At 38.8% G+C, this 19,248-nt stretch overlaps 1 protein-coding gene across 1 annotated transcript in view; it reads left to right on the top strand.

The window, feature by feature from the left end:
• The window catches only part of FAM133B (family with sequence similarity 133 member B), a 36,856-nt gene that overhangs the window by 14,609 nt on the left and 2,999 nt on the right, over positions 1-19,248 (top strand). The window contains exons 3-10 of the mRNA XM_049784928.1: positions 855-933; positions 5,189-5,263; positions 5,845-5,877; positions 6,299-6,358; positions 7,469-7,561; positions 10,932-10,982; positions 16,071-16,163; positions 17,384-17,431. Of these exons, the coding sequence (XP_049640885.1) occupies positions 855-933; positions 5,189-5,263; positions 5,845-5,877; positions 6,299-6,358; positions 7,469-7,561; positions 10,932-10,982; positions 16,071-16,163; positions 17,384-17,431 (532 nt within the window). The remainder of the gene's footprint in view (positions 1-854; positions 934-5,188; positions 5,264-5,844; positions 5,878-6,298; positions 6,359-7,468; positions 7,562-10,931; positions 10,983-16,070; positions 16,164-17,383; positions 17,432-19,248) is intronic.

The raw sequence follows: 19,248 nt of genomic DNA, 5'->3' as shown, positions 1-19,248 counted from the left end.
ACTCCTGGCTCTACGCTCAGAAATCACCCCTGGCAGGCATGGGGGACCATATGGGATGCTGGGACTCAAACCACTGTCCTTCTGCATGGAAGGCAAACGCCTTGCCTCAATGCTATCTCGCTGGCCCCTACATTTTTTTAATTGCTTACTTATACACCATGATTTACAAAGTTATTATCAGGCACAAAAATAATTTACTTTATATTGCTTGTTACAACTAGATAACAACTTGATAATAGAATTATCAAAAAATATATCAATGAAAGTCAGTTTGTCATCATTGTTATATTCACAAGTGTTGTCTGATAATTTACTGGGCTAGTTGGTTAGTTAGTTAATTTATTGAGCTTTCTGTCTTACTGCTTTTGTTCACTGAGTTTGGTGGATTTCTACACAATTTTCCCATCAAAGTTCTGTGCTCTTACTAGGCTATCTGTAAGTCCTATAAAATTTGGAGGTACACAGCTGAGCAAGCACTCAAGAAGTTATGGAGCTGGGGTGATTTAATGGTTTGGTGTCTTGATGAAGTTTAGTTGTGGGGCTGAGTCATTTATATGCTAGAACATGTTGAGGGTGGTTGGGCCAGTAAGGGAATCTTCACACACCCATTCAGAGAAAGTCATAGAATTCTCAGCCTGGAAATTGATCTACCAAGGACATTTCATTAACTGGTATATTTTCCAGATAACTGATTAATAATAATAACAGTATTATTAAAGGGTCTGCTTTGTTGGGCATATCAACAAAAATGGAATGTGCTAGCACTGGAAAATGGAGTCTTATTATGATATTAGAAAAACGTATGTAATCTATAATTGGAATTGCTTAAAAATATCAACATTCTGTCTTTCAAGGGAAGAAGTCAAAGAACAATTAGAAAAGAAAAAGAAAGGCTCCAAAGCATTGGCAGAATTTGAAGAAAAAATGAATGAGGTTTGTAATAAGAAAAATGAAATCATTTAAAACTAAACCAAAAGCTTGGGCATAGCTTTTCAAGTTAGATTGGAGTTTCGGAAAGTCCTGTATTTTAGAAGCTTCCTTTCTATAATGAATATAGGTTCATAGAATATTTTTAAATCTCAACATATATACATTCAATGTTTATACTCTAGTACCTCGATGGCAAACCTATGGCACGCATGCCAGCGGTGGCACGTGAAGGCCTTGCAGCTGGTCCCCAGGAAGGTCCGCAATTAAGATATGCGACTCGCATTGGGAGGCGAGTGTGCCGGTGTCTGCTTTGCAGCTCACCTGGCAACAGGGCTGGACTGGCCATTGGGAGGACCGGGCATTGTGTGGCAGTTTGGGCACTCGGGCTCAAAAAGGTTAGCTATTACTACTCTAGTACATTTGTTTTAATGGTCAATAAAAAAACTGTTTTCAAAGTAAAAAAATTAATTAAATGAAAAGATGACAATGTTTTACACTTTTGCGAATCTTTTTTGGGTTGGTTTGGTTTGGTTTGGTTTGGTTTGGTTTGGTTTAGGGGTGGGTCACACCCATCAGTGCTCAATGATTATTCCTGGCTCTACTTTCAGGAATCACTCCTGGTAGGCTTAGGGATGCTATTGATTCAACCTGGATCAGCCATATGCAAGACAAGTGCCCTACCTGCTATGCTATTTAATTTTTGTTATTATGGTTTAGGCCACATAATTAGAATAGTATTAATAATTAATGGTTGATGTACACAGTGTACAACAAAGTGCCCGGGATCTTTCACAAATAGCCTTATGTTATCTAGTCCTTATCATTTCTTCCCCCATTAGCCTGCACCTTTTTTTTTTTTTTTTTTTTTTTTTGGTTTTTGGTTTTTGGGCCACACCCGGCAGTGCTCAGGGGTTCCTCCTGGCTGTCTGCTCAGAAATAGCTCCTGGCAGGCTCGGGGGACCATATGGGACACCGGGATTTGAACCAACCACCTTTGGTCCTGGATCGGCTGCTTGCAAGGCAAACGCTGCTGTGCTATCTCTCCGGGCCCAGCCTGCACTTTTTGAACTTTCCTTAGTATTCTCAGTTCTATGCTCTAAGCATTTGTTATTGTTTGATACTATCTGTTCACCTCATTTATTTCTTTTGTTTGTGTTATTTTGCTTTTTGTTTTTGTGTCACCTGGAGGCACTCAGATTATTCCTGGATCTACACTTAGAAATCACTCCTGGTAGGCTGGGGCAGGGGAGACCATTTGGGATGTCAGGAATCTAACCACAGTTTGTCCTGGGTCAGTCACATGGCCCTACCTCTAAGCTATCTCTCTGGCCCTCTGTTTTATTTCTATGCATAGCACAGATGAGTGAGAGTATCTAATTTTGTCTTCCCTCTGACTTCTCTTAATATCTTCCTCCAGTTTTCAAGTTGCAGCAAAGAAGTTAATCTTTTTCTTAAGGCTATGTAGTATTCCATTGTATAACGTACTGTAGCTTGCTTTTTCAGTTAGTTTATTTGGGGGCCTCACTGAATAGTGTTCATGAGTTACTCCTGACTCTTCATTCAGGAATCACTCCTGGCAAGCTCAGGGGGCCATATGGGAATCAAAACTGGGTTGACAGCATGCAAGGCAAGCACCCTACCACATATTATCTCCTGGCCCCAAATATTGCAACCTCTTAATCCATTCATCTGTAGTTGGACATTTGTGTTATTTTCATATCCTGTCTATTGTACTACGTACTGTGATGAAAATAGGCATGCATATATCTTTTCAACTTAAATGTTTTTGTGGTTGGTAGGGTAGAGGCCTAATCACCAGTTTAATCACTAGGTAATATAGAAATTCTATTCTGACTTTTTGGTTCATAATGGGAATTCTATACTTACTATTTTGGGAAATCTTCAAACTGTTTTCTTTAGAGGTTGAACCAGACAGCATTCTCACCAAAATTCTCACCAGCAGTTCTTTTTTCACAACTCTACCAACACTGATTATTTTTATCTTTTATCCTTTTTATATATGCCCTAACTGGTGTGAGATGTTTTATTGTCATTTTGATTTATATAAATATAATTTTTTTTTTTTTTTTTTTTTTTTTTTTTTTTTTTTGGTTTTTGGGCCACACCCGTTTGACGCTCAGGGGTTACTCCTGGCTATGTGCTCAGAAATCGCCCCTGGCTTGGGGGAACCATATGGGACGCCGGGGGATCGAACTGCTGTCCGTTCCTTGGCTAGCACTTGTAAGGCAGACACCTTACCTCCAGCGCCACCGCCCGGCCCCCTAAATATAATTTTTAAGGGGGGATTAACCATCATGTAGAATTTTTTATTTAAGTTTTCTTTTTTTTTTTTTTTTTATTTAAGTTTTCTACATGTTAGGTCTTTGCCTTCTCTCCCCACTACTTCAATGTTTCCTTATTTTTTTGTTTTTGCGGCCACACCCAGCAGCACTCGGGTTATTCCTGCCAGGAACTTTGGTACACTGTTGGTAGGATTTTAATTGATGAAACCTCAATGGAAAATAGTATTGAGGTTATTTAAAAGCAGAATACCTGGGCTCAGAATGATAGAACAGCAGGGAGGGCATTTGCCTTGCAGGCAACTAACCAGGGTTCGATCCCTGGCATCCCATATGGTCCTCTGAACCTGCCAGGATTCTGAGTGCAGAGCCAAGAGCCAGGAGTTATCCCGAGCGCTGTCAGGTGTAACCTCCAAACAAACCAAAAGCGGGAATACCACATGATCTAGCAACGTTACTTCTAGGCATTTATTGAGATAATGTAGAATACTAATTTGAAAGGATGTGTGCATTATTATCTGTGTTAATTGCAGCAGTATTCACAATAGCCAAAATAGGAAACCAACTAAATACCTTCATCAGGTAACTGGATAAAGAAGCAGTGAGACATATACTCCTTTAAGATGCTATTCTGTTTTTTTTTTTTAAGTGGTACTTGTTCTGCCTAGGTACATGGTGCCTGAGCACGTTACCCTTATCTCCCCTCTTTTTTTGTTGTTTGTTTTTGGTTTTGGTTTTTGGGTCACATCCAGCAGCGCTCAGGCACTACTCCTGGCTCTACACTCAGAAATCGCCTCCGGCAGGCTCAGGAACCATATGGGATGCCGGGATGTGAACCACCGTCCTTCAGCATGCAAGGCAAATGCCTTACCTTCATGCTATCTCTCCGGCCCCTTATCTCCCCTCTTGAGATGTGGACCTGCCTACTTCATGCTGGGTTGTGTACCAGGGCTCTTATCCTCTCCCTCCCTTTTCTTTTTTTTTTTTTTTTTTTTTTTTTTTTTTTTTTGGTTTTTGGGCCATACCCTGTGATGCTCAGGGGTTACTCCTGGCTATGCGCTCAGAAATTGCTCCTGGCTTCTTGGGGGACCATATGGGACACCGGGGGATCGAACCGTGGTCCGTCCTAGGCTAGCGCAGGCAAGGCAGGCACCTTACCTCCAGCGCCACCGCCCGGCCCCTCCCTCCCTTTTCTTAATATTTCCAAGTAAAACCTGTTTTTACTTTAAAAAAAAAAAAAAAAAAAAGATGAAATTGTGCCTTTTGGGCCAAAATGGTTAGATCTTGTTATTAGCCTATATGAAAAAATAGGTAGCAACTGAACTGCTAAAAATAAATAAATAAATAAATAAATAAATAAATAAATAAAAACTTACACCTTGAATGGTGAACACAGTGGTAGTTACCTTAGGGGAAAGGTCAGTGGGAGAAATGAGTGGAGGGTCTCTTTAGTAGTATGATGACACAGAAACTTTGGTGCGAGGAGTGATGACATTACATAGTGTTAGAGATCTGAAGCCAGATCCCCGAAATTCCTTTTTTTTTTTTTTTCCTTCGAAATTCCTTGTTGTAACAATAAAAAAATTTTAAGTTTGTTGGTGTTTTTTGGAGACTGGCTAAAGCAGGGGTTCCCACACTTACTTGGCTGCTGAAACTTTTGCAGAAAAAAAATTTTACTTAGTGCTCCCCTGGAAATAAACTTTCTTTCATTAAAAAAAAGTACCTCTCATTTGTGTCTGTATTTGCTACCCTGTTCCTCATCACGTCATTCTAGTGCCCACTCCCACCCAGGACTATGTTACATTGGATTAAAGGGTTCTAATGCCTGGAATGTTTTGGCTGACTATTAAGACTGAGATAGGTGAAATGCAAAATAGAAAGTAGTAGGAAATACTAGCACTCTATATAGTATGTGTAGAATGGACGAATAGCCTTTGACAGTTTGTATAACCTTGCAGAACTGGAAGAAAGAACTAGAAAAACACAGGGAGAAATTGTTAAGTGGAAATGAAAGCTCATCTAAAAAGAGACAGGTAAGATCAAATTTTAGTTTATTGCTTTTTTCTTTTCTTTTTAAACGGGCCATACTCAGTGAAGTGGTAGACGGTCTGAGACTACTTTAAGGTTTCTGCCTCTGCTCAGCTCTGTGTTCAGGTCAGGCATCAAGCTCAAGATGTCACATGTGTTAGTCACATGCTGTACCACTTGAACTATCCCCCAGCCCTTATTAATGGCTGTTCTTTGTTTTGAGGCCCCACAAGTAGACTTAGAAGACCCAGTGACCCCACCCACCTAGCAATCCTGCCAGCTGAGCTTTTGATTTAATATGAAGGTCTTAGAAGTACGGTTGTGCTTAGGTCCTGGGGATTACCTGAATTGTCCTGACAATACTTAGGATAGGAGACCATCTGGTGCCAGAATTTCATGAGTACTTGCCTTGCACATAGCCAAACCCAAAGTTCAATCCCCGGTATCTCATATGGTCCGCTGAAGCTGTCAGGAGTGACTCCTGAATGCAGAACCAGGCATAATCCCTGAGCACAGCTAGGTGTGACCCAAAAACCAAAATAAATGCATTTTATTTCATTGGGATTTGTATTTTGTTTGCTTTTAGAGAAAGAAAAAAGAAAAGAAGAAATCTGGTAGGGTGAGCAAAAGTTTTCCACTTTTCTAAAGTGTACAATTAGGAACCTATAAAGGAAAGAGTAAGACTAATTTATATAACTTTTATACTTATTCAAGATGAGGTGAGAATCGTAGAGGTCTTTTGATAATTATGAGTGATTGTATTGTTAGTGATTAAAAAAGAAAAAGAAAGGTAGCATTGCCTTTAATCTAGTAATTCCATTATGGAAAAGGAAAGTACATCTAGTGTATTGTTATTTTGCTGACCCTTTTGGTTGGGGGTTTGGGAGTGAAAAGGATAGATTATTTTTTATCAGTATTTAAGTCTTAATGAATATGGCATCTGTTTCTCAGATTGGTTTGATTAAATATTTGAAAGACATTGTAAAAGATTAAAAAAATTCTGCATCTCACAAGCTTTAATTGTTTTGTGCTTGGTCAAGTATTCATCTTCTTCATCAAGCTCTGATTCTTCCAGCAGTTCTTCAGATTCTGAAGATGAGGTAAGTTTTGCTGTAAGGTTTCATGAAATATTCCCCTATCTTTAATAACAAGAGGAAATCCATTGTGAAATATGAAAAGAGTTTTTGAAGCCTGAGCAGTAGCACAGCGGTAGGGCATTTGCCTAGCACGTGGCTGACCAAAGACGGACCCAGGTTCAATCCCCAGCATATGGTCCCCGAACCAGGACCGATTTCTGAGCATAGAGGCAGGAGTAAATCCTGAGTGCTCCTGGGTGTGGCCCAAAAACAAACAAAAAAAAAAGGTTTTGCTTTTAGGTGTTGATTGGTTAAACAACCATAAGAATTCTTTTCTGGACAACCTGTGAAGTAATTTTTAGTATCACTTTATGGAATATTTTAGATAACTAAATTTGTTTTGTAAATTTAAAAATATTGGGCCGGGCGGTGGCGCTGGAGGTAAGGTGCCTGCCTTGCCTGCGCTAACCTTGGACAGACCGAGGTTCGATCCCCCGGCATCCCATATGGTCCCCCAAGCCAGGAGCAACTTCTGAGCACATAGCCAGGAGTAACCCCTGAGCGTTACCGGGTGTGGCCCAAAAACTAAAAAAAAAAAAAAAAAAAAAATTAAAAATATTAGTAGAAGGTCAAGTGTGGGGAAACAAACTCAAAAAGACTAACAGTGATTGATTTATAAAAGAAAGCCTCTATTATCACTTCTGTAATAATTTCTTTACACAGAAAAATGTTCATAGATAATAAATATGATCTTTGGAGAATTAAAAAATATTAATATAAGAAATGGGTTTGAAAGGCAAGAGCTATATAGCACAGTGGAGAAGGGGTTTGCCTTGTATGTGGCCAACTCAGATTTGATACTTGGCATTCTGTATGTTTCCCTGCTCCTGCCAGGAGTAATTTCTGAGCACAGAGCCAGGAGTAATTGATGATAGTCTCTGGGTGTGGCCCAAATACCAAAAAAGAAAGAAAAAAAATGGATTTGAAAATGCACTTGACTAGATGTTAAGAATTGCATATAACTCAATCTACTTGTTCTTTTTAATGTTTCATTTATAGGTAATCGATATTAGTAAAATGTACAAATTACATTTTTGAAAGTAAAAGCAAATATTTATAAAATATTTTCTGTAGGATAAGAAACAAGGGAAAAGGAGAAAGAAAAAGAAGAATCGTTCACATAAGTCTTCTGAAAGCTCCATGTCAGACACTGAATCAGACAGTAAGGTAAAATTACTTAAACTAGCAATACTTTGGATAGTGAAGACATTTAATCTCCCTTAGATTTTAATTTGGTTTCATGTAATATTTGATATGTACAATTTTTAATACTTTGCGTATTTCACTTACTTGATCTATTTAAAACCTCTTGTTTTAGTTCTCTATCTACTTTTGCGTCTCTGTCTCCACATCTCAACATTTTTATGAGTTTTACACAATATGCTTTGCAGACTTCCCATTTTTAATAAGCCCTAGTTTAGAAAATAAAATCTATTAAATTCTTCCCTCTATAATATCCCCAATAGTTACTGTGCCTATGCAGGGGGAAAAAGAAAAGAAGGAAAAAAAGCACAAAACAATCATTTTTCCACATATTTATCGATTGATCAATTTTTTTGATGTCTTTATATTAGTGTTGAGATTAAAGTTGATGTCTCCAATATTATTTTATTTTATCTTATCTTTCTCTTTTTGCACCCCGGCATGAGCTGATTTCAGAACTGAGTCTGTTGTGTGGTGCTCGTCTTTATTGCTGTGGTGCTCACTGGATACTAAATTTGATATTTCTTTTCTGTATTGTGGTGGTGTTTCAATTGCCTTTATCACATCCTCTCTCAAACTGAGGTTGAAATCCTCTGGAAGGATTCCGCCTATTTTCAGCATATTTGACTTTTTTTCTCTTATTTTGTACCCCAACCTATTGCTTTTCTTTCCTTCAAACAAAACCACATAACTCGATTTATCTAGCTCCACTTCTTTTTTTTTTTTTTTTTTTTTTTTTTTGGTTTTTGGGCCACACCCGTTAACGCTCAGGGGTTACTCCTGGCTATGCGCTCAGAAGTTGCTCCTGGCTTGGGGGACCATATGGGACACCGGGGGATCGAACCGCGGTCCGTCCAAGGCTAGCGCTGGCAAGGCAGGCACCTTACCTTTAGCGCCACCGCCCGGCCCCCACTTCTTAAATAGAGGGGGAGACGGGAGGATACCAGGTCCAAACAGATATATGATCACTAATAGTGAGCTGGACAAAGAGGGGACCACCTACTCTGGCAGTTTGGGGGGTGATGGTGGGGTATATGGGTTGCAGAAGGGGAACTGGGATGGGGGGAGGACAAATTTGGTGATGGGTATTCCCCTGATTCAATGTTAATATGTACCTAAAATACTACTGTGAAAGATATGTAAGCCATTATGATCAAAATAAAAATTAAAAAAATCTATTAAATTCACACAGGAAATATTGAAATTGGAAATTGAAGATATATTTCAAATATGTGGACCTGTGCAATAGTTAAATGTTCTCTGCTATCTAAAATTATCAGACACAGTTGTCTCAGACATTAGTGGTCAAAAGAAAGAGATGTAGAACATTACAGATAATATAGTGGACAAGGTGCTTGCTTGAATGCAGCTCACCAAGTTTTGATCTTTGGTTCTCTTATGATTCCTGGAACCTACCCAGAGTAATCCTTAAATTTCATGACTCTCATTTTTTTAGAGTCTGGTTAGATTTATGGAAACCTTTTTTATTAAATGGATGTCTTCTATACTCCTGATACAAGATGCTTACACACTGTAATTTGATAAACAATTTCTAGAGTCATTGTACATTTCCACTATTTAATGAAGCTCTTTTGACAAATATAATATATATTATAATATAATATTATAATATAATAGCCTCTAGAAAGTATTAAGTAAATGTTGGTTTTCTTTGTCTTGTATAATTAGCTAAGGAGCCAATTAAACAATAGTGTTAGCCACAAATAATTCTAAGTATTTGAAATAAATCTTAACTTATTTTTGACTAATAAACACTCAGGGAAGCTCTTAGAACTGAGAGATTTAAAAGTCAAAATCCATGCCTCCACTCTAAAAGAATAGGGCAATCAGGTTGCTATCTGAACACACACATTGTGAATTAGACCTTCAGTGTATGAGTATCACAGCCAAGAACTGGCAATTGCATAGTCTTTTTCTGTGTTTCTTATCAGGCAAATTTGACATGTGAAATTCTGTAAATTAATTTGTATAGGTTTGATTTTGATAAAGTCATAAATTAATATTTCTTTAAATGCTATTGTAGGGATATTTTCACAATTCATGTTACATACAATACATTATTTTAGGTGTTACAGGGATTTAGGTGTCCATGTTATATGCAGTCAAATTGAGACCGTCCCGTGACCTTATAAACATATATACATCATATGTGTCTCATTTTTAGAATAAAGATTGAGAATTAAAGTAAATTTAAATTAAGAATAAAGCACTCAGGCTGCAGAGATAATATAATGAGTACTGTAGTGCATTTGACTTGCACATGGCTGACCAGGTTTGATCCCAGCATCCCATGGTTTCCCCTAAGCCCATCAGAAATAATTTCTGAGTAGGGGCTGGAGCAGTGGTGCAGCAGTAGGGCATTTGCCTTGCACGCGACTGATCTAGGATGGACCACAGTTTGATCTTCCAGTATCCCATATGGTCCCCCAAGCCAAGAGCGATTTCTGAGAGTATATCCAAGAGCATCACCCTCTGAGCATCACTGGGTGTGGCCCAAAAGCCAAAAAAGTTTTTTGGTTTTTGTTTTTGTTTTTTTGGTTTTTGGTTTTTGGACCACACCCGGCGGTGCTCAGGGGTTACTCCTGGCTGTCTGCTCAGGCTCCTGGCAGGCACGGGGGACCATATGGGACACCGGGATTCGAACCAACCACCTTAGGTCCTGGATCGGCTGCTTGCAAGGCAAATGCTGCTGTGCTATCTCTCCGGGCTCGATTTTTTTTTTCTTAAACAATTCCTGAGTGCAGAGCTAGGAGTAATCTACCATAGCACTGTTGGGTGTGGCCCAAAAATAAAATAAAGGAATAAATCACTTTTTGTTTTTGTCCTTATACTATGATACCATGATACCATCCCTTTTATATTTAAAATTATGTGCCTTGCATATGTATTTGTGGAGTTTGAGCAGTAGTACAGCAGGTAGGGCACTTGCCTTGAATGTGCCTACCTGAATTCAATCCCTAATACCTCATTTGATCCTCTGAATCTCCCAGGTGTGATCCCTGAGTGAAGAGCCAAGTAAGACCAGAGCACAGCCGGGTTGACCCAAAACCAAAAACAAAATAATAATAAATATATTTTATGTGGCTGAGGAGATGGTTAAGAGGGCTAGCTTGCATGCTTCACATGCTAAAGACACAAGTTTGATCCCTTGCACTACATACTTCTTCGGCATTACCAGAACCAACCCCCAAGTAGCACCTGAGCACACTGGTGGGTTTTTGATCCCCAAACAGGAAAATATATATATATGTATATAAATCTGTATATATATACACACACATATACATGTATATATATACTTGTTGTTGTTTAGGACAGTTTAAAAAAGAGAAAGAAGTCGAAGGATGCAACTGAGAAAGAAAAGGTAATTATAATTTTATTTTAACAAGTCCACTCAGTATTTTATTTGCTTCAAGAAATTTTTTGCTTAGGGCTGGCGCACTTGTAAAGTGGATTAGGTGCTTGCATGTTGCCAATCTGGTTTAAATCCCCAGCATCTCCTATGGTCCCCTGAACCACCAGGAGTAATTCTTGAGCCTAGAGCCAGAAGTTACCTGGAATATGAATAGGAAGAAACGAAAAGACATTTTTGCTTCCTTATTCAAGAGACTTATTCTTTTGCTTTTGTGGTCTTTCATGTTGATTTAAGGAAATTACTGGATTCTTTATTGAAGGCAAATAGAAAAGTATTCCTGCAGAGTTGCCTTTGTGTACATTCATGTATTATTGCAAATTAAAATTGAAGCATCTCTCATTTCTTCAAGTTATTTCAAAGAGCCATTTTACTTAAAGGACAAACTTCTATTTCAAATTGAGTGTACCACAGATATATCATTAAAAATGTTTTTGCAGGGGCGATTTCTGAGCACATAGCCAGGAGTAACCCCTGAGCGTCAAACGGGTGTGGCCCAAAAAAAAACCAAAAAAAAAAAAAAAAAAAGAAACAAGAAAAGAAAACAAGAATACAACTTTTGGGGCCGGGCGGTGGCGCTAGAGGTAAGGTGCCTGCCTTGCCTGCGCTAGCCTAGGATGGACCGCGGTTCGATCCCCGGCGTCCCAAATGGTCCCCCAAGCCAGGAGTGACTTCTGAGTGCATAGCCAGGAGTAACCCCTGAGCGTCACCGGGTGTGGCCCAAAAAACCAAAATCAAACAAACAAACAAACAAACAAAAATGTTTTTGCTTTTGTAAATAGCAAATGTCTTTATATATAAACCACCTAAATTCTAAATTTATCTTTACCAACATTTCTGATTTACATTTTAAGTCCCTTTCTAATTATTGAAAAAATGATAAGCCTAGAGAAAGCAGTTACTAATCAAGTTAAATTAAAAACTATTTTTATTTATTGCTATTTTACACACACAATACGACATTGTGCCAGGACCACTCACTAGTTTCAAAATGTCTTCATCACCCCCATTAAAACAACCCATACCTATTAAGTAATCAGCTACTGTTCTCTTCTTTCCCCCTCCCCACCACCAACCATCCCATCCCTAGTAACCTGCATTCTGTTTTTGTATGGTTTTTCTTATACTTGTCATGTTGGACTGTATGTCACTTTTCATGTCTGATTTTTTATTACTTAGTATAATATACTAGGAGTTCATCCAAGTTGTAACTTGGATCAGTTACTTACTCCTTTTTATGGATGAATATTATTCCATATGTTTATATGCCACAATTTGTTTATCCATTCATTGCTTCTTATAATCAAACATGCATGTATAAGTCTTGTGACTTTTTATTTCTGTTGTGTGTGGACCTAGTGGTTTTTATTTGAATTTCCAAACAGAAATCCATTAAGATATTAAAAAAAAAAATCAAAGTAACCAGATGAGTTGATTTCAAGAATTCAAATTAAATTTATTAATAAAACTTGGGCCCGGAGAGATAGCACAGCGGCGTTTGCCTTGCAAGCAGCCAATCCAGGACCAAAGGTGGTTGGTTCGAATCCCGGTGTCCCATATGGTCCCCCGTGCCTGCCAGGAGCTATTTCTGAGCAGACAGCCAGGAGTAACCTCTGACACCGCCGGGTGTGACCCAAAAACCAAAAAAAACAAAAAACAAAAAAAAAAACTTGCTCTGTTATGGGCTGGAGTGGCACTAAAAGTAAAGCATCTGCCTTGCAAGCACTAGCTTAGGATGGACCAAGGTTCAATCCCCCAGCATCATCCTATATGGTCTCCCAAGCCAGGAGCTATTTCTGAGTGTATAGCCAGGAGTAGCCCCTGAATGTCACCGGGTGGCCAAAAAAACAAAACAAAAAAAACTTGCTCTGTTAACTGGCCAAAAGTTAACTTTATAAAGTTAGAAAGTTATACTTTCTTTAATATTGAAAAGATGTGGTAATAATTTTGATTTTCTGGAACCACATATGATCCCTTTGCCACTGCCAAGATTAAGTCCTGAGCACTGCCAGGTGTTTGCTCAAAACAAAAATAAAACCCAAAATGCTTCATTTACAAATATATTTCAAAAAAAGAAAAGATAGCAAGAATAAATATATTGTGGGGCAGAGATCTACCTATGCCTAAAACATCAAACTTTTGACCACATAATTTTAATTCAGAATAACAAGGACTAAAAAATATAAACCATGAACAAAATGTTAAGTATAGTGAACAAAGAAAAAAAAAACCAAAAATATAGAAAACAAATACTTAGGGGTTGTCTTAATACTGCTGTAAACCATGGTAGCTGAGAAAATATTTTACTGAGAAAACCCAATCTAGGGGCCGGAGAGATAGCATGGCAGTAAGGCATTTGCCTTGCAAACAGAAGGACAGTGGTTCGAACCCCGGCATCCCATATGGTCCCCCAAGCCTGTCAGGAGTGATATCTGAGCGTAGAGCCAGGAGTAACCCCTGAGCACTGCCTGGTGTGACCCCCCACTAAAAAAAACCCAATCTATATTATGCTGCCCCACTCAAGTGAGTAATAAAAATAATGGGACAGACTTGAAATACAAGAAGAAATTAGTAACTTTTATATTTATGAAATTCTAAAATAAAGTAGGAATTGTTTTAACAGCTTGAAATTGGTAAGACTGATGGAATAGCCTAATAAGAGGCTTTTTTTTTTATTAAATTGTGAATCATAAATTAGAACTGAGAAACAATTGTGAAGTAGAACAGCAAGAAAATAATTTGTATGAAGATTGCTTGGTATTTTGATTTAGTCTTTTTTTATTAGATAAAGATTCTACACTTAAATTCTCTATTCTGTTTCAACTTTGTTTTTAATAGCAATGAACCCATATGCCTGCCCTCCAGAAGGAGGGGAGATGTGGCTTATACTGTCAATGAATGTAAAGGTGACCATAAATGACGATATAGTTGCATGGAAAGATACTATTGGATGAGAAGAGCAGGTTTCAAAAGCAAGTGTTTATGTAAAATTGTAAATATGTACAGACATGATTGAAATATCTTTATTTTTAAAAAATTTCATTTAAAGAAAATGTATCACATAGTTGACATAATTGATCATAATACATTTGTTTCAAGCTAAGGCAAAGCAAAGTTATTGCGAAAAATAGAAAAACTAAGGGCCGGAGAGATAGCACAGAAGCATTGCCTTGCAAGCAGCCGATCCAGGACCCAAGGTGGTTGGTTCGAATCCCAGTGCCCCATATGGTCCCCCATGCCTGCCAGGAGCTATTTCTGAGCAGATAGCCTGGAGTAACCCCTGAGCAATGCTGGGTGTGGCCCAAAAACTAAAAAAAGAAAGAAAGAAAAAATAAATCACCAATAATGGAACAGAAATCCATGACTCTTACTCATTTTACATGATTGTATTGAACATATCTTTAAAGTTAGGCTACAGCTGTATAAAAAGTTTTAAATCTTTTTCTATGTAACAAAGTGGTAAGCATTTTGTCATTTGTGTGGTTTTGTTGTTTTCATTGTTTTTAACTAATTCAAACCTAGAGGAAAATGTATATGGGAAATAATAAAATAATAGTTAATTTATTTACTATATAATACTGATAAATCTTAATATTTTACTATGCTTCAGATGTTCCTGAATTTTTCAAATTTTTTAACTATATCCACAGAGGTAGGCATTTTCTAAGCCAAACTTTTTGAGATGAAGACTTTTTAAATGTAAACTTAATACTTTTAATACATTATAGGAACCACTATGTAAACATCCCTTTAGCTTATTGCAACTACTATTTTTATTTCCTGAATCACTTGGTCTATAATTCAACCCTGAGTGAAAATAAAGGAATTAGAATACAAGGAACTCGGGGCCAGCGAGGTGGTGCTAGAGATAAGGTGTCTGTCTGCCTTGCAAGCGCTAGCCAAGGAAAGGACCACGGTTCGATCCCGGCATCCCATATGGTTCCCCCAAGCCAGGGGCAATTTCTGAGCGCGTAGCCAGGAATAACCCCTGAGCATCAAACGGGTGTGGCCCGAAAAAAAAAAAAAAAGAATACAAGGAACTCAAATCTTAGACTAGCTGCATTATTTCTTACATATCTTTACAATTCTGGGGATAGTTAATAGTGCTGCAGGGATAGGGCATTTGTCTTGCATACTTCTCTCCCGGATTTGATTCCTATTTTCCATGATTCTTATAACCTACCAGGAATGATCCCTGAGCACAGATCCAGAAATAAGCCCTGAAAACTGCCAGGTGTCACCCAAGCTCTCCCTCCCCCTCAAAAAATAAAAGGTCTTCAAAATTCTATCACATAATTGAATATTAATTAATAAAACTATTTTTTTGTTTTTGTTTTTCGGGCCACACCCATTTGATGCTCAGGGGTTACTCCTGGCTACACGCTCAGAAATTGCCCCTGGCTTGGGGGAACCATATGGGACTCCGGGGGATAGAACCGTGGTCCTTTCCTTGGCTAGCGCTTGTAAGGCAGACACCTTACCTCTAGCGCCACCTCGCCAGCCCCAATAAAACTATTTCTTTATTGGAATTTTGAAAATTAACTCTGGCTGTCTAGAGTGATAGCACAGCATGTAGGGTGCTTGACTTGCATGTGACCAGCCTGGGACTGACCCAAGTTTGATCCTGGCATCCCATATGGTCCTCTGAGCCTGTCAGGAATAATTTCTGAGTGCAGAGCCAGGAATAACCCCTGAGCACCACCGGGTATAACCCAAAAGCAAAAAAAAGGGGTGGGGTGGGCTGGAGTGATAGCACAGCGGATAAGCCCTTTGTCTTGCACATGGCCAAACCAGATTCAGTCCCCAACATCCCATATGGTTCCCCCAAGCCTGCCAAGAGCAATTTCTGAGCTCAGAGCCAGGAGTAACCCCCTGAGTGCCTCCTGGTGTGACCCCCCAAAAAAAATAAATAAAGTTAACCCTGGCAAAGTCATCCATTTTAGAGTTTCTAAGGTAAAATGGATTTTTGCAGTAATGGAAGGTTGTTAAATAGAAATCAAATTTTTTAAATCAATATAGCTTATATTTCCCTACATACAGGATATTAAAGGACTAAGCAAAAAAAGAAAGATGTTTCCTGAAGATAAACCTTTGTCATCTGAGTCCTTGTCAGAACCAGATTATATCGAAGAAGTAAGTATAGGCTCAGATCCATTTGTCTAATGTTTAATTACTTGATTTATTAAATGAGTTGCTAAAAAATGCATTCTTGAGTATTCTTTCTTAATGATACAATATTTCTCCTTTTAATTTTTTTTATTGAATTAAAGTACGTACAAAAGTTATTGACAGTTTAGTTTTAGGCATACAGTATTTGACTACCAATCCCACCAGTGTCAGTTCCCATCACCAGTGCTCCCATCATGCCCCACCCCCTCCCTGTCTGCCACCTTGGCAGGCACATTACAGATTTAATAGTTGTAGTTTAGATCTCATGTTTTTAGTGTTGAACCTGCACTTTGGATATATAGCTATACCATTCTCCTACATGACTCCCACTACTTCCTTTTCTCATCTTCCATCCTGCCTTGATTTCTTTCCTTCTCTGTCCTTCTCTATCCTAAACTCTGGGCTCAAGGGTGATCTAAGCATCATCCTTCCTTTACTACATTATACTTCCTCATCAGTTATTCTATAATTCACAGTTCATCCTGTATTTGTTTTTCTTCTTTGGCTTATTTCACTCAACATATCTTCTAGTTCCAACCAGGTTGAAGCAAATTGCATGATTTTATTGTTGTTTGCAGCTGCATAGTATTCCATTGTGTATGTGTACCACATCTTTATAATCCATTCATTTGTCATTGGACACATAGATTGATTCAACTTCTTAGCAACTAACTGTACTAAGTGCAGCAATGAATAATAGTATGAGTATTATTTTTATTTTATATAACATCTTTAAGCATCATGATTACAAGCATGATTGTAGTTGAGTGCCAGTCATAAACAGAACACCCTCCTTCACCAGTGCAACATTTTCACCACCAGTCTCTCCCCCCCTACCGCCCCCCCCCCCCGCCTTCCCAACCCTTACCTGTATTTGAGACAGGTATTCTACTTCTTTCACTCATTTTACAGTGATGAACTAAAGAGCAGGTAGCCAAGGTGATAATATTCTGAGCTTGGAACTGTACAGATAATATAGCAGGTAGCATATTTGCCTTGTACAATTTTCTTTTGTCTTGAATGTTTTTGTTAGAACCTTATTGTGATATACAGGTTCTCAATATAAAAAAATGACCTTTGATTGTTAAATAATTCCTTATGAATTTTGAAGTTGTAACTCACATTAGAGAATTAAAAAATGAGATAAGTATTAATTTTTTCTCCAAAAATTGTAAACTCTTTAGGTACCAGCCAAAAAGAAGAAAAGCAGTGAAGAACGAGAAAAAGCAACAGCAAGTATCATTTACTATTTTTATCTAGTAGATATATCTAGTAGAACTTGTTTAATAGAATATTATTCATAGCTAAGCTTGATAGAATTTCATGGGAATAAATACTGAGAAAAAGCTTTAGCATTAAGTAGATGGGGTGGGAGAAGCAGTTTAAATTGGCTCATCAAAGAGTAAGAATCCTCTTTTGGCATATGTCTCATTTCCGTTTTGGCATTTTGCTGTTAGAAATATGGGTCCTGGGCCGGGTAGGTGGCGCTGGAGGTAAGGTGTCTGCCTTGCAAGCGCTAGCCAAGGAAGGACCATGGTTCGATCCCCCGGCGTCCCATATGGTCCCCCCCCAAGCCAGGGGCGATTTCTGAGCACATAGCCAGGAGTAATCCCTGAGCCTCAACCGGGTGTGGCCCAAAAACCAAAAAAAAAAAAAAAAAAAAGAAATATGGGTCCGGAGAGATAGCATGGAGATAAGGCGTTTGCCTTGCATGTAGAAGGACAGTGGTTTGATTCCTGGCATCCCATATGGTCCTCAAGCCTGCCAGGAGTGATTTCTTAGCATAGAGCCAGGAGCAACCCCTGAGCGCTGCCGGGTATGACCCAAAAAAAAAAAAAAAAAGAAATAAAGGCTTTCTTGCAGGGCCAGAGTTGTGGCACAAGCGGTAAGGCGTCTGTCTTGCCCGTGCTAGCCTAAGACAGAACACAGTTCTATCCCACAGTGTCCTATATGGTCCCTCAAACCATGAGCGATTTCCGAGCGCAGAGCCAGGAGTAAACCCCTGAGAATCACCAGGTGTGATTTCCCCCCCCCCCCCCCAAAAAAAAAAGGCTTACATGGATGTAACCAGTCAAGGTCCAATCCTCATTACCACGTATGGTTTTCCAAGCACCACCACCAGAGTGAATACTGCTGGGTGTGCCCCCTTTCCCCTCTAAAAACAAGACAATAAGTATAAGCTTAGCTTGTGTTTTACTTTCTTAGCTATAATATGAAATAGAGGGCCAAAGTGGTAATACAGTGGATAAGGCATTTGCGGGCATGTGACTCAGCTAGGTTCAGTCCTTGACTCTGTAGCCTGCCGGGAGTGACCCCTGAGCATTGTTGATTGTGTCTTCACCCAAAAAAAGGAAAAAAGAAATATTTGAATTAGAGTTGAGCACATTGGCAACTTACTTTTGTTCGTCTGACACATTTTAATGGGCTTCATTAAAATTGCCCTCTAAAAGTCAAACATGGGCCCGGAGAGATAGCACAGCGGCATTTGCCTTGCAAGCAGCCGATCCAGGTGGTTGGTTCGAATCCCGGTGTCCCATATGGTCCCCCGTGCCTGGCAGGAGCGATTTCTGAGCAGACAGCCAGGAGTGACCCCTGAGCACCGCCGGGTGTGGCCCAAAAACCAAATAAATAAATAAATAAAGTCAAACATATGGGGCTGGAGAGATGGCATGGAGTTAGAGTGTTTGCCTTGCATGCAGAAGGATGGTGATTCGAATCCTGGCATCCCATATGGTCCCCCAAGCCTGCCAGAATCAATTTCTGAGCCTGGAGACAGGAGTGACCCCTGAGCGCTGCTGGGTGTGACCCCCCCCCCAAAAAAAATTAAGAAAGTCAAACATTCCCCTTTTCCTTTTAAGCTAAATAAAAATTTAAATTATATGTTTTGTGCTACTTAAATTGATAGTATATACATAACTATGTACACTATGCAGAACATAATTTGTTTATATTTTCACAGAGCAGCAATTTAGGTATTTGTGTTCTGAAAATTGTCTTTATACAAAAAAAAACAGCCACGCTGGGGGGCTGTAGAGATAGTACAGTATTT

This window comes from Suncus etruscus, chromosome 1 (assembly GCF_024139225.1).
Source record: "Suncus etruscus isolate mSunEtr1 chromosome 1, mSunEtr1.pri.cur, whole genome shotgun sequence".
Lineage (NCBI taxonomy): Eukaryota > Metazoa > Chordata > Mammalia > Eulipotyphla > Soricidae > Suncus > Suncus etruscus.
The sequence above is the reverse complement of the archived record's forward strand: the minus strand, read 5'-3'. Positions and strand labels throughout refer to the sequence as shown.